At 29.6% G+C, this 13,667-nt stretch overlaps 2 protein-coding genes across 3 annotated transcripts; one reads left to right on the forward strand and one right to left on the reverse strand.

The window, feature by feature from the left end:
- Positions 1–287: 287 nt before the first annotated feature.
- Positions 288–3,048, reverse strand: LOC101215206. Its single transcript, XM_031884056.1, has 2 exons — positions 2,817–3,048; positions 288–2,200 (listed from the first exon to the last, which is right to left on the reverse strand). The coding sequence occupies exon 2, from the start codon at positions 2,141–2,143 to the stop codon at positions 635–637; it is 1,509 nt and encodes a 502-aa protein (XP_031739916.1). The 5' UTR covers positions 2,144–2,200; positions 2,817–3,048; the 3' UTR covers positions 288–634.
- An 8,153-nt stretch (positions 3,049–11,201) lies between these two features.
- Positions 11,202–13,108, forward strand: LOC101207098 (dof zinc finger protein DOF3.6). 2 transcript variants are annotated; one of them, XM_011655319.2, is made up of 3 exons: positions 11,202–11,401; positions 11,495–11,864; positions 12,416–13,108. In XM_011655319.2, exons 1-3 carry the CDS (start codon positions 11,342–11,344, stop codon positions 12,829–12,831), a joined length of 846 nt encoding a protein of 281 aa, XP_011653621.1. In that variant the 5' UTR covers positions 11,202–11,341; the 3' UTR covers positions 12,832–13,108. The 2 variants fall into 2 exon arrangements, with proteins under 2 accessions (XP_011653621.1, XP_004142206.2); XM_004142158.3 differs by having other exon boundaries at positions 11,208–11,401; positions 12,407–13,108.
- The last annotated feature ends 559 nt before the right edge of the window (positions 13,109–13,667 follow it).

A 13,667-nucleotide genomic window follows, 5' to 3' on the forward strand; every position in this document is an offset into this window, starting at 1 on the left:
AAAAGAATTAATAGATTTGCTTAAGCATGTGAAAATCCCAAGTTACACTTGCTTTAACTTTCGCTAGAATGTGACTTTACACAAAAACCACCAAACCAATTTAACCTTGTCAATAGAACTTGATACCATTATGCATTCCCGTGATCTCCCCCAACTCGCTTACCAATTTGATTTGTGTCAGTATTGTAGTCTCGAGTCTTATGTTGAGCATGTTGTTACAACAAATCACGAACTAAGAACGTACATTTCAATATGATGATTTATTACTATCATGAACAACAATAGTGTATAAAATAATAATATAATTATAGGCATTTCATTGAGAACAATAGAAGTTGGTTTTCCAACAAGCAGAAGGTTTAATCCAACCAATGTTATTTGTATAAATGGAAAAAGGGGGGAAAAAATAAAATAAAATACAAGTTCATATATATGCTCAGTATAAATTGCAATCAATTTCTAAATATGATGCATAAATTTAGTGAGCAAAGAATCACAAAAGAAACAGATAGGAAAAAAAAGAGTACATTCTCTTCCCATAAAAGAACACTAAAATGAAGCTTAGTTAGTAAACAGTGAAGTGAATGCCTACCTCCAGCAACAACTGTTATTTGATCTAAACAGATGGGACATCTCAAGTTAACATAAGATCATTACCCCCGAGATGGGGTCGACGGCAGACGCGAACTTCATGTTCCTCAGGACCGACACGGAGCCTCGGCACCATAATTTCAAGGACAGATCCTGGACCGTCGTAATATGCTTCTATATTAGCATCTTCAGGAATTCGAGTTGCTAGAGGGATCTCCCTCACAAATTCACCAGGGGGACAGTGTTCGGGAAATGGATCTGTGAGCTTGAATGTTCTATCGTGTCTCTTGATGAAAGGCAGTCCCGATGTGCTCACACAGGATACTTTTATGATACCGTGTGTGAGAGTGTTCCTCCACGAGACTTTGACACTTGGAAGATCAACAAAAGGCAAGCTGATGATGATTAAATAACCTTCTTCATCCTCGTATATCGATTTAGCAGCTGTTACTGGCCCATAAGCATTCTTCATGACCCCACTAAAGTCGTTCAACCAGTGTGGTTCAGTTGGGTGCACCTCCATATCGGAAATGCGATCAGAAGTATGGTTATTCACAGCCAAGTAGCAATCATCATCGTTGCCATTCGAGAAGAAATCCTTCTTCCTCTTGCTGCTGACAGGTGATAAATCCATCCCATCGCAGTTACTGTGGTTTGATGGTTGAGTAGATAGATTCAGCACAGATCCATTGAGCAGTTTCTTCGAATGAGAATTCGAGGCACTCTTAAGAGTGGGAGGCCTTTCAAGTTCAAAATCGGTATTTGGAAGATTTCTCCATGAACTAAAGTCACTTGCCTCAGGGGGGATGGTGAAATTCAAATCCCTGCCTGTGAGTTCTGCCCACCTCTTCCTGTCTTCTTCGTCAAGGCTCATCAAACTAGGAGATGGAACAACCTCAACTCCGTGAACACACTGAGGATTGGAAAGACCCCGATAATGCTTACGCTGCATTCTGTGAGATCGAACAAAACCTTTATCAACACTGAATGGAAAGGGGCGCTCCCCTTGACGAGAATGACCATTCATATAACTCCTAAGCTGCATTTTTCCCAATGCATTCTCAGGCCTCTCCTTAAAGACCCACATATACATATTCTCCATATCATGTTGAACCATGAAAGTATCAAGATTGAGATCAGACTTCTCAAAGCCAGAAACCCCATTGCTATCCCTGATAATCTTAGCTTTCGACTTATCATTCATTGCGGGCTTGAAGTAGAAACTGAAGAAAAACCAAGCACCCCATATGGAATCAACACGCTTCACTAATTTCCGGCCAACTTTAGGGGCAGTAAGGAAGCTCTCAGTCTCATAAACCTGTGAACCAAGCCCAACATCTAAAATATCACATGGATCAGAACTCCACGGCTGCTGCGGTGGGCTGCGCTCAGCAGACAAAGGAAGATTGATATCGGGCGGGCGCAAAAGTACGACTTGGCGATTCATTTCCAAATCCAATTCATCATGAGAAGAAGCACTGGAATCCATAGACAAGAGTGTGGATGGGTGATGACTCTCCATTGTAAGAGCTGTAAGTCTAGAACCTCCCATTTCAACTCATCATCATCAACACCGTCATCATCTCCTCGGTGGTAGTAAGTTTTGAAGCTGATGGGTTATATCAAATATAGCCATTCCAAAAACACAATTCAAGAAAGAAGAAACCCTTATAAACAGCTGTGGCTTATATATATCAATCCCCACAATATCTTCCCTCCATCAAAACCCTAGATTTATCAAATGAAAATAGCACAAACCTCACAAACTCACAAGAAATTTAACACAACACAAACAAAAAACCATATAGAAAAAGAATTCCAAAAGAAGGACAAAGAACAGAATAGAGTCAACAAGGAGGTGAAATCATATACAAAAAAAAAAAAAAAAAAAGGGGATAGAGTAGAACACAAATCCTTATCTAAGAACAGATTTCACAGACGCTATAGAAACACAATATCCAACCCTAACCCTAAAATCTCTTGATAGCCTCCAGACGTAGGAGGAAAACACTGAATCAGACCCATCAAATTCATTCTACTTTCCAAAATTCCAACAAGATCTCCAGAAACTACACTTGTTTCTTTTTCTCTTTCAAATCAAAACAAACCCACCCATATGCACAAGAAATAAGGAAACAAACTACTAAGCTAATTGAACAAAGTAATTTCTAGATTTCCATTGACCCAGGAAGAACAAAATGGAATTGGATCTTCAATGAGAGTACCTTTTGGTATAAACATCAGGGAACAGGGAAGATGAGTGACCTCCATAACCAACCATGATGCAAGTCTTCATTAAATCATCAAAAACCATTTCCCAAACAACAACAAAAAAGGAAACAGCAAGAACAACTAATTTTTCTTCTTCCCCCTTCAAGAAAAAGGAAGAAAAAAGAAAACCCAGATGAAAAAAATGAATGGGAAAGTGAAGGTGTGAACAGAGGAAGAGAAGGGAGGCGTGAAGCAGCATCTTATTATAAAGAAGGGGGCCTTCGTGGGTTAAAACCTTCACTGGATGACACCCAAAAACGCTGCTTCGCTGTTTGTTAACGGTGACGATGCCATTTCACAAAGAGAAAGGTCAAAACTTTGAGATTTTGACACACACGGCGTTACGTGTAATTCTCCTGTGCTTTCCGGATTTTCCTTTAATATCTACTCGCCCGCACCTGATTTTCCCCTCTTTCCATTTTCCTTTTAAATAAAATCATTATTATTTATAAATTCCATTTTGTTGAGTTTTTTTCTTTCTTTCTTTTGGACGTTTTCTAGTATTTGTGTGGCCCTTAACACATTTTCTCATTTTTTGCTTACTAAACCAATTTTTAAACATATATTTATTTTCCTTTTAATTTCAAAAGATATATTTTGTTCTTACATTGCTTTCCTAATTCAACTACAATACATTTGAATATTCATTCATTACATTTACAAAAACTATAATTTATTCTACTTCAATAATTTGATATCCGTCCTAAAATTTATATCACTTAATATTTTATTTTAATTATAAAATAATTAATTTTATAGATGATATTTTATTATATTTATAAAGAATTTTGATATTAAACATGAAAAATATGTTTTAATATTTTACTATAGAGTTTGAGAAAGGTCATCTCACACTCTATTTACACACAACAAGTTCATTTTGACCATAATAATAGTCCAAGAGAGTAGAGAATATTATCCCAACCCTTCCCCTTAAAATTATTATTCATGGAGGAAAAAACTCAGCCTATTATTATTGTTGTTGTTATATTTAAAAAATAATATTGACGAATAAGGAAAAGAAAAGAAAAACATATAATTGAGATATTTGTTGCCTTTTTTGCCAAACTTTACATGTGCTTCATAGCTAAATGAAAGAAGGGTTTTGAACATTCCTAGGTAGGTATGTGCTCTCCAAATTGATTATGATATATTTTGACTAATAAATGATAAATATGGGAAATTTTTTCTTTTTTTCTTTTTTATTTTTTAATAAAAGAGCAAAAACAAAAGGGAATATAATGGGGTATGTTAATTGGTTGATTTTTATTTCATTTTCACCCCAAATCTTAGCTCTATTCGCCAATAAAGACAGAAAGTAAAGGTAAATTTCAAACTTTAATCCCTTGGAAAAGGAATTTTTTTTTTATTAAAAACATTTAAGTGTGTGTATATATGTATAACTTTTTAGTTTTAAAGATAATATGTATTTGTTTCGTAAGTTTTCAAAAATATAATTTTTTAACTTGATTATTTATGTGAAGTGATTTTTTTATTATTATATGATATATTAAATTATAAAAATTATGAAAATAGTAATTTTAGAGATATTGTTTTAGGGCATTTCCATGAATAAAATAATATTGAAACTATTTACAAAATATAAGAAAATTCATTAAACTACTTCATCCCCTTTTAAATATTTTTGTCATATTTTGTAATAATTTCTTCTTTTTTTTGGTGTGCTATTTGTAACCATTTATCTACTTTTTATTAATTTAAAATGTCATCTAATTATTCAAAATAATAAATAATCGCTTTAAGGTTTTTTTAAAATTACTTATTCTTACCAACTTGTTAAAGAAATATTGTGAAAATTCGAGAGCTTTTAAGACCGCATCCATGTATTAACTTTTAAAAGAGTTTAAAGATTAAAAAAGTAATTTTCCATATACATGTGGCAACTCATATGTTTCATAAATAAATCTGTATTAAAAATGAGAAATGTAACAATTATTTTATTTAGAAACATAAAAATGTTTAATTGTTTTGAATCATTGAAGAAAAGTGATAAGAAAAGAAACCCCAAGATATTAATTAGGAATGAATATAGATGAAAGTGGATAAAGATTTGAAACTTAGTTATAGTGGAGGTTAGATGCATTGGAAGTGGTTGTGATGTCTTCAATCTTCAAGTGGGATTGGTTGGAAAAAGATGAAACATTATAGAAAGAAAATATACAAATTTAATGTAATTTATTTTTAATTTGGACAAACACACTAAGTTATTATATCCAATTGCAAAGCTAAGTACTTTTGTTCAAATAACATTTTTAAAAGTTGAAAAATGTTTTTTCTTTCATTAAATATTAGATATATGTGGTTCAAGTACATGTTATGAAGACTAAACAAATATATATATTTTATTATTATTTTAACTATTTTGTTTTTTTAGAATTTAATCAATAATTTAAATGTCTTTTGACTAAAGAGGTGATATTAAAAAAAAAATAGTAAAATAAATGTGATAATGCAAATTTGAACTTCTCATATTAATAATAATAAAAAAATAACAAAGTGCTTTTATCAAATAGAGTTTAAATGTTTGAATGTTCACTTCGTGGATAAGTTAAATAATAATAATAGTCAAGAAAGAGACTGATGAAGATTATTCAAAATGTTTGAAGAAAAATATACATTTTGTCGTAAGATTTGAATTTGGTAGTATTTAGATTTCTACTGTTTAATCAATGCATCCAATACTTACCATCTATTTGGAAGTTTAAATAATCACTTAAACTTTTTATCATACTCTCTCTATTAAGAAAAAAAAAAAATTATGAACTTTGATTGGCTCAAATAAGGGCTTGACATTTTAACTTGAGACTTGGAAAATTGTTTATATGGTCAATTTATATCACCTCCATTTTTTCTTTTGGGAGTTTCTTCTCGATACAAGTTTGAAAAACTCGGGATTTAAAATGTGTCAAAAACTAAAAGCTTTATCGAATTTGTATCTTAAAACAGAAGATGTGTTTTTTTTCTAAACATTTGTTTACAATATGATGATCACCATGATGAACTATAGAACGAAAAAAATGATTTTTCTATGAATATATCTAATTAATGATCAAAATGATAAAGAATTGATGGTATTATACAATACTATAAATTAAAGTGAAAAGGTTATAACCCAAGTTCATAATAAAATAGTAAGGTTCTTTAAGAAATGGAAAAAAAGAATTACAAAACTAAATTATTTTAAACAATAAGATATAGATATTTGAAAGGAGGATTAATAATTTGTATATTGTATTAGATAAGTTTATTTGAAAAAGAACAAATCCAATTAGTTAAGAGAAGTAGTAGTAATTGAATTCCAAGTTGTATATCACAAATCCAAAAAGCAAAGATTTATAGAAAGGAAAAGCAAAGGCACTCCCATTTAGTTGGACCATTTGATTGATTTGGTTGGAACCAAATCTTTTTCAACTCAAATATCTCATTGGACGACATTTTTTTCTTTTCCACTTACTCTTACTTTTCTATTTTTCCTTTTTCGAGTTTAACATGTGACTAATTTTTTTCAAAATCATTTCAAATGACTCAAGCTTGATTTCATTTTTATTCGATATATATTTGAGTTTTGACAAATCACATCTATTTTCACACCATCCATTCATGTTTTCTAGTGAAGCATATATATAATTATAAAAGGAAGTGTGTGTGTATATATATATAGTTAGTGGATATATAACCAAATAAAAAGGTAAAAAGATGTATTTATTTTATATGGTCAAAAATAACTTTTTTTTTTTTTACTCTTATTGGATAATATTTTTTAAACCCAATCCTCCACATCATTTTCTTTATTTAATATCAATCCAAATTACTAAATAAAGAAGAAGCTTTGAAAGCAAATGACATTGACAATGTTTGAAATTAAAAAACCAAGACAATGGGTTGGGCTTGAAAAGTATCTTACTATTTCCCCCCAATAGATATTTTAATTTGTGGGTTTATTTCAGTCCTTAATATCAGTGTGCTATATGACTCATTCAATATTACTTATTATCATTTTTCCATGACTTATCTTCAAGGGGGAAAAATGTGCATTTTCAAGTTGAATAAATTGGAAATTTTGACTAACTAATTAATGGATGCTTAAAAGTTAAAATAATCCATAATAAAATCATACAATGATTTATTAGTTTAATGGTATGTGAGAGTGAGAATTCATTTTTTTAATTTTTGATTGATGCTATAATGTCTTAACTACCGTTAACTTTTATTTGTTGGGTTTGTTATATCTATAATGGGTCAAATTGGGTCCAAAATCAAATGAGAGTCAGCCCGAAGTTCGGAAGCGCAAATGTTAGGGTCAAAGCCCAAATATTGAATCCAAATAGTTAGGCTTAAAGCCCGAATGGTTAGGCCCAAATTGAAAGTAATTAAAGCCGGCCAGGCCCACAAAATGCCATGGAAAAGTCTCCAAGTAGAAAAGCTCTCTCAGGAAACTTGAGAATTCAGTATCTAAAAAGTTCAAAAGAATTTGAAACCCAAACATTAGAATTTTTTTATAGAAGTTCAAAAGACTCATTGAAACTCTCGAGGATTGACGACTTTTTGAAAATCAAAGATGCTTTGAACATCATAAGACTTCTAGAACCAAATATTTTTTCAAAGGTTAAACGTCTTTGAAAACATGTTAAAAATTCAACTTTTAAGAATGATATTAATTCTAATTTTTTACGTAATTAAATAAAACAAATACACAAAACTTAAAAGATAAAAATGCAATAATAATTTTGACTAAGAAGAACAGTGTACTGAAAACATAGGAAGTACACAAAATAAACTATTAAATGCAAAACAATTATTTTTCATATACATTAAAAATAATATATTTATGAATATATTTATTAATTGATTGTCAATTGATTGATTTATTTATATAGGTTTTGTATGTATTAGTGGTGACCATGTGGTGTGGTACGTATGACGACCTATCAGGCTTTCCATAATAAACCCATGCAAAAATTATAAAAAACAGAGAATATATATATATATATATATATATATATCGATTTTTTTGTGGTGCAAATTAATTAACTTTTTTGTTATTTTTTCACTGTAATATAGGTAGAGAGATAATTGATTAATTTTTCTATAGCATAGAAATTAGAATAGTAAAAAGAAATTTGATATTATAGAATGGAAAAGCTTGTTTTATCCAAGGCCATTTTTTTTCTTCAAATTTCTAGATTAAACAATAAATAAACTTAGGCTTTTAAAACACACATATATCTTAAATTACATTCTCCCTATATAGTTAAATATAATCAAGGGAGTAAATATCAACTTAGTTTATTCAATTTTCATCGATATACTTAAGAAGGTTCAGTTTTTAGTTTTTTTTTTTAGTTTTTTTAGTTTTTTTTTTTAGTTTTTTTTTTTTTTTTGAAGTGGCAAAGACATTTAGGAAAAAAAAGAAGAAAGAAAGGGAGTAAGAAGGTTCATCTTTGTTTAAATTGGTACATAGAGAAATTGAGTAGCAAAAAGTACTTGAGTTTTATATATATAGCTAATTAGGATTTAAATTAAAATTAATATTGGTAACTTTTTGGTTTTAAATACCATTTTGATTTTTATGCGTTCAAGATTTAGGTTTTAATTTTTATACTTTCAAACATAAAATTTTAGTTTGTTTAGCTTTAATTAATCTTAATTTTAGTCCTTAGGTTAGTTATTATTTATCTTTTTCAAATATATACAATAACATTCTCCTTATAACTTTTTATAAACATATTCACCTATTACATTTTCTTAAATAAAAACTATATACCGTTATATTATATATAATCATTTTAGAACAGAAATTTAATCCTAGATAGTACTGCTTAATCTTATTAAATACTTTCCAAAAACTATTATATATATTTGTAAAAAGAACAAAAGAAAAAAAAAAAAAGATTAATAAATTCATGAAGTGAAGACCCACAAGCATATACTTTTTCATAACCAAAATTAAAAATAAACTTTGGATTTTAATGTGAGACCCACCACAATTTTTATATATATGTATGTATGTATGTATAGACAAGAAAAAGAAAAGCATTGAAACCTATAAAATGTAAGAGAGAAAAAAGCAAAAAAATGTTCCTTATTTTCAGAGGAATCTCACTCTCTTGAAATAGAAAAAAAGACATACAAAAATAAAATAAAATAAAATAGAGAAAGAGAGGGAGAGTTGATTCTCTTTAATGAAACAAAGATCCATGTAATGCTATAACTTTATTAAAAATAATCAGTGTAATGAAATTTCAATAGAGAAGCATATATATATATATACAATAAAGTTTTTTTTTCTTCTTATTATAAATTTGTCTGAGAAAAAAAAAAAAGACCCACATGACCCATGTGTGATAAAGGTTCATATGGTCAGGTCTATCACCTTTTGTAAGACCACCAAAGCCCCTAAAGAGACACCCTTTAATTTTAAGTTTAATAATTACATTTTCTCTTTATATTTGGTTTCATTTTTTGCCATTTTAATTATTTTATTCTTTTTAATGTTTCTCAATTTTAGTTCATATAGTTTTGGTTAAATCTTGATACTATATTATATATAATAAAAACACACCTCTCCTAATTAGCTTTCTTGCTATTTTAGAAAACCCTAAAACTCAAAACTCACTCATTTCTGTTAAAAAAGAAAACTTTTCTATGCCTACCTAGCTAACTTCTGTTGCTGTTTTTAACCTAGTTTAAATTGATCTAGTAGTATGTATTAGATGATATGGTAAAAAAAAAGTGTAATTTATGGAATTTTTTTACACTAATTAGTAATTAATATGAGAAATTTAACCCTAATGACACATAGGGTTAGTATATAAAGCTAATGAAGTGGATTTTAAAAGCAATTTAGTTTGATAACCTCTTCCTTTTTTTAATCTTTTAGATTTGAAGTATTTAATTATAGTTTTGAGAGTTGAATTCTAATAAACTATTTTTTTTCTCAAAATTTTATTAGAAGGTGGAAGAAAATGAAAGATTTGATAATTATTGAAAATAAATAATAAAATGATAAAATAAATTTGAAAAACTAACGTCATTCTTTTTTAGACTAACCATATAATGTTTATCCAAAAGTTGATGGTTTCTTTTCTTTCCAAAGGTTAACAAAATTATTATCGAAAAGCGCTTTTTCTAATTAGTGGAAAATGGTCACTTTGCTATTAATTAAAATATGCTAAGTCGAGATTGGTTCAACCTTTGTGTATGCAAATTAGACTAGGGAATATATCGTGCTTATAAAATAATACAATTAATTGTGTGATATGCATCATAGCTCGATACACCATTATCAAAATCAAATAAGGATTTGTATGTCAAGCTTAACCTAAGTAAGAGTTGTCGTGTCAGTTTTCTCTCTTATCAGTTTATAGAAGGGTTACGTTTTGGTTTTTGGAAATTTCCATTTTAAAACAATATAAACAAATAGATCACGAGATGCATCCAAATATATCAAACTAAGTAAACATGTGTAATCTTACTTTTCACATCAATGTCGTCCTTGTCTATTCAAATTATTTTATAAAGAATTTGTGTTTGTTTAGAAAGATACGAGTAAATATGGATCAACAAGTGCATTAGAAAAAATTTCGCTCGAATATGTTTTGTGAAAGAGTCGAATGAATGAGAAATATAACAAATTGTGAATTAATTGCTAATGAAATGATAAATAATTAAAGAGGCAGCCAAACCGACGACCTTTTTAGGGTTTTGGGGATAGATGGACTTGAGCCCTCCGACGAATTTTTCTCTTACTATAAATTTCAATTTTTTTGTGTGGGTATTGACATGTAGAATGAGACTCTATCTTTATTCTATTTGATCTTATTAATTAGTTCTTCAAAAGATCCATCGGACTATGTATATGATAGAAGTATAAATGATTTGATCATTGAATATTCGATTCTTTGCTCAACTCGAAGATCTTGAAATTGATTCATCCTAATTAGGCTTTACATGTTTGTACGACCATATTCTCTTCCAATTTCATATATAATAATATCAATTAGATTTGATATATAGTTTGTTTTAAAGCTTATATAGTAATAGTAGAAGTATATAGTAATAGTAGAAGTAAGAATTGTATTTTGGTATTTGTTCACTTCGACCCTTCTCTCAAATGAACCGAACATTTATAAGATTAACCTATATAAAAATTTAACATTCTTTCATGAACTAAATGTTTAGGTCAAAGATTCAAACCCACCCTATTAGAATAATTGGTTTTTTAAAAAAACCATGTATGTGAAGAATGACAAACTTATTCATTAAGAAACAATGGTTTTTCTCCGTCATAACCCTAAAAAGCAATAATACAAAAAGAGAAAATTGGTGACATTGTATAAAGTATAATGACATAAAACTTTCTCTCTCTCCTCTTTCTCTCTCTCTAATAACCCATCAAACTTTTACCAAAAAAAAAGAAAAGAAAAGAAAAGAAAAAAAAAACCCTGAAGAACACACAATGGTATTTCCCCCCATCCCATCTAATTATCTTGATCCAACCACCCATCAATGGCAACAGGTAATCAATTTCATTTCTTAACTGATTCCTTCACTACAATTTTTTTCTTCTAAAATATGTTCTCATTTCAATATATATATTTTACTTCAACAGCAAACAACAAACCATCAATCTGGGAGTGGTACAATGATTGGAGGCAGCAGTTTTCAGCTGGCACCGTCGCCGCCATCGTCACAAGTTCGGCCTGGGTCGATGGCAGATCGAGCCCGGATGGCGAACCTGCCGGTGCCAGAGACAGCGTTGAAGTGTCCAAGATGTGAATCAACAAACACAAAGTTTTGTTACTTCAACAACTATAGCCTCTCTCAGCCCCGCCATTTCTGCAAGACCTGCCGCCGCTACTGGACCAGAGGCGGTGCCCTTCGAAGCGTCCCGGTCGGTGGAGGCTACCGCCGGAATAATAAACGAACTAAAAGTTCCTCAAAATCTCCTGTTAACTCTCAATGCCAACCTACTACTACTGGTACTTTCTTTTTCTTGTCTAACAAATTATATTAGAACTGATGGATGTGTTAAAATTATTGCTTAGATCTAAAAAGTTTAACTCTTTTAAATCACTATTTAGATTGTAATTTTTACTTTTTAATAAAAATACTACTATGAGCCTCTATTCAATTTCATATTTTTTCACTTTTCTTGACCAACTTTTAGAATCTAAGTGAAAATTTGGTAACTAAAAAAAAGTAATTTTGTTTTTTAAAGTGAATTTTCGATTGTTAGCTAAAAAATAAACAACATAATCTTTTAATAAAATTTCTTTAGCTTTCAATTTTTTTTTTTGGTTAATCTCAATATCTAACAAGAAATGAGAAATTAAGACCATGTTTTCTTAAGAATATTATAATATATATAATAATTTGTTATGTAATACATCTGATTTTATAATTTATAAACTATATGTGAAGTAAATATTTTGTAGGGTTTTTTAACTCTATGAAACTTTTAAAAACTTATATCAAATTAACCACAAATCCAATTTCAATTTATTTTTACATAAACTTTCAGAGCTTTCAGGAGGAGAAACAATGAGATCAAATTACAATAATGCCATTTCCATACCAAATGAAGGAGCTGTGGATTCAACTCATCATCATCATCCCATTGGGATATCCAACTTTTTAGGGTTTGATCAAATTCAATGGCGACCACAGCTTCAACTTCACCAAACAACACACCCATCTCCGTTGCTCGCAAATTCAGCTCGGTTGCTAGGAAATGGTGGCATCAACTCATCCTTGAGCTATAGCATCGTCGGAGAGATTCAAAAGAAGATGGAAGCGACAACGACAACGACGAAAATGGAGGAAGATGGGCAACAAGTAGAGGTGAATGTGGGAAAGCCATTTTGGGGAGTCCTTGGAGGAAATGATAATCGCCATTATTGGAATGGTTTTAATCCTTCATCTTCCTCTTCTCATTCACAAGTATGAAAGCTTCATCAACATCGATCCTTTGATATAATCTTTTTCTAGGGCAAATTTAGGGTTCCATGTTGAAGAACTATTTTGAGTTAGTTTTTTTTTCTTTTTAATGTGAAGAGGGGTGATTCCATTAATGTTTTGTTAGATTGTTACTTTCGTAAAGTCTATGGTTTACGTGTAACACGTTTACTCACAAAAGATCTCGAGTGTAGATCTCTTGTGAGGAGATGGAGATGTTATGGGTTCATTTGACAATGTTTCATTTCTACTTTTCTTTTTCTTTTTATTTAGTTTCTTATTCTTGCTTTTTAGAAAGAAGAAACAAAACTATGGTTGATTGTTAAATTTTGTTCCTACGTGCTCTATAATTTTTTATTAAAAAAATAAAATGTATTTATTTATTTGAAATACTAAAGATTTGAGGTTTGGATCAAAAGTATAGATTTTTGCTATGGTAAAAAACTCCAATTAATTAAAGCAAACATTATGAATATGTATATTAATGGATATGTATTACCTTGTCAGAGATTGGAGATTGAAATTTAATCCTAATTTTTTCCTTTTTACTAAATACAAAGTTACAACAATGAAAATATTTTTGATCATAACAACACGGTTTGTCTACTAAATTTTAGAAATGAAAATTAAGTATAAAAACATATAAAAATACGAAAAACTGGAAGATTATACAATAATTTACATATCATTAAAAATTTAATTCTTATATCATTAAAAATTTAATTCAAACTGTAAGAGATATAAAACAAGAAATAATATTTCTAATAATGAGACAGATTGATCTCAATTCTTTTCATGACTATTACATTGATTAGAAGAAGACAAAG

This window comes from Cucumis sativus, chromosome 4 (genome assembly GCF_000004075.3).
Source record: "Cucumis sativus cultivar 9930 chromosome 4, Cucumber_9930_V3, whole genome shotgun sequence".
Taxonomy (NCBI): Eukaryota; Viridiplantae; Streptophyta; class Magnoliopsida; order Cucurbitales; family Cucurbitaceae; genus Cucumis; species Cucumis sativus.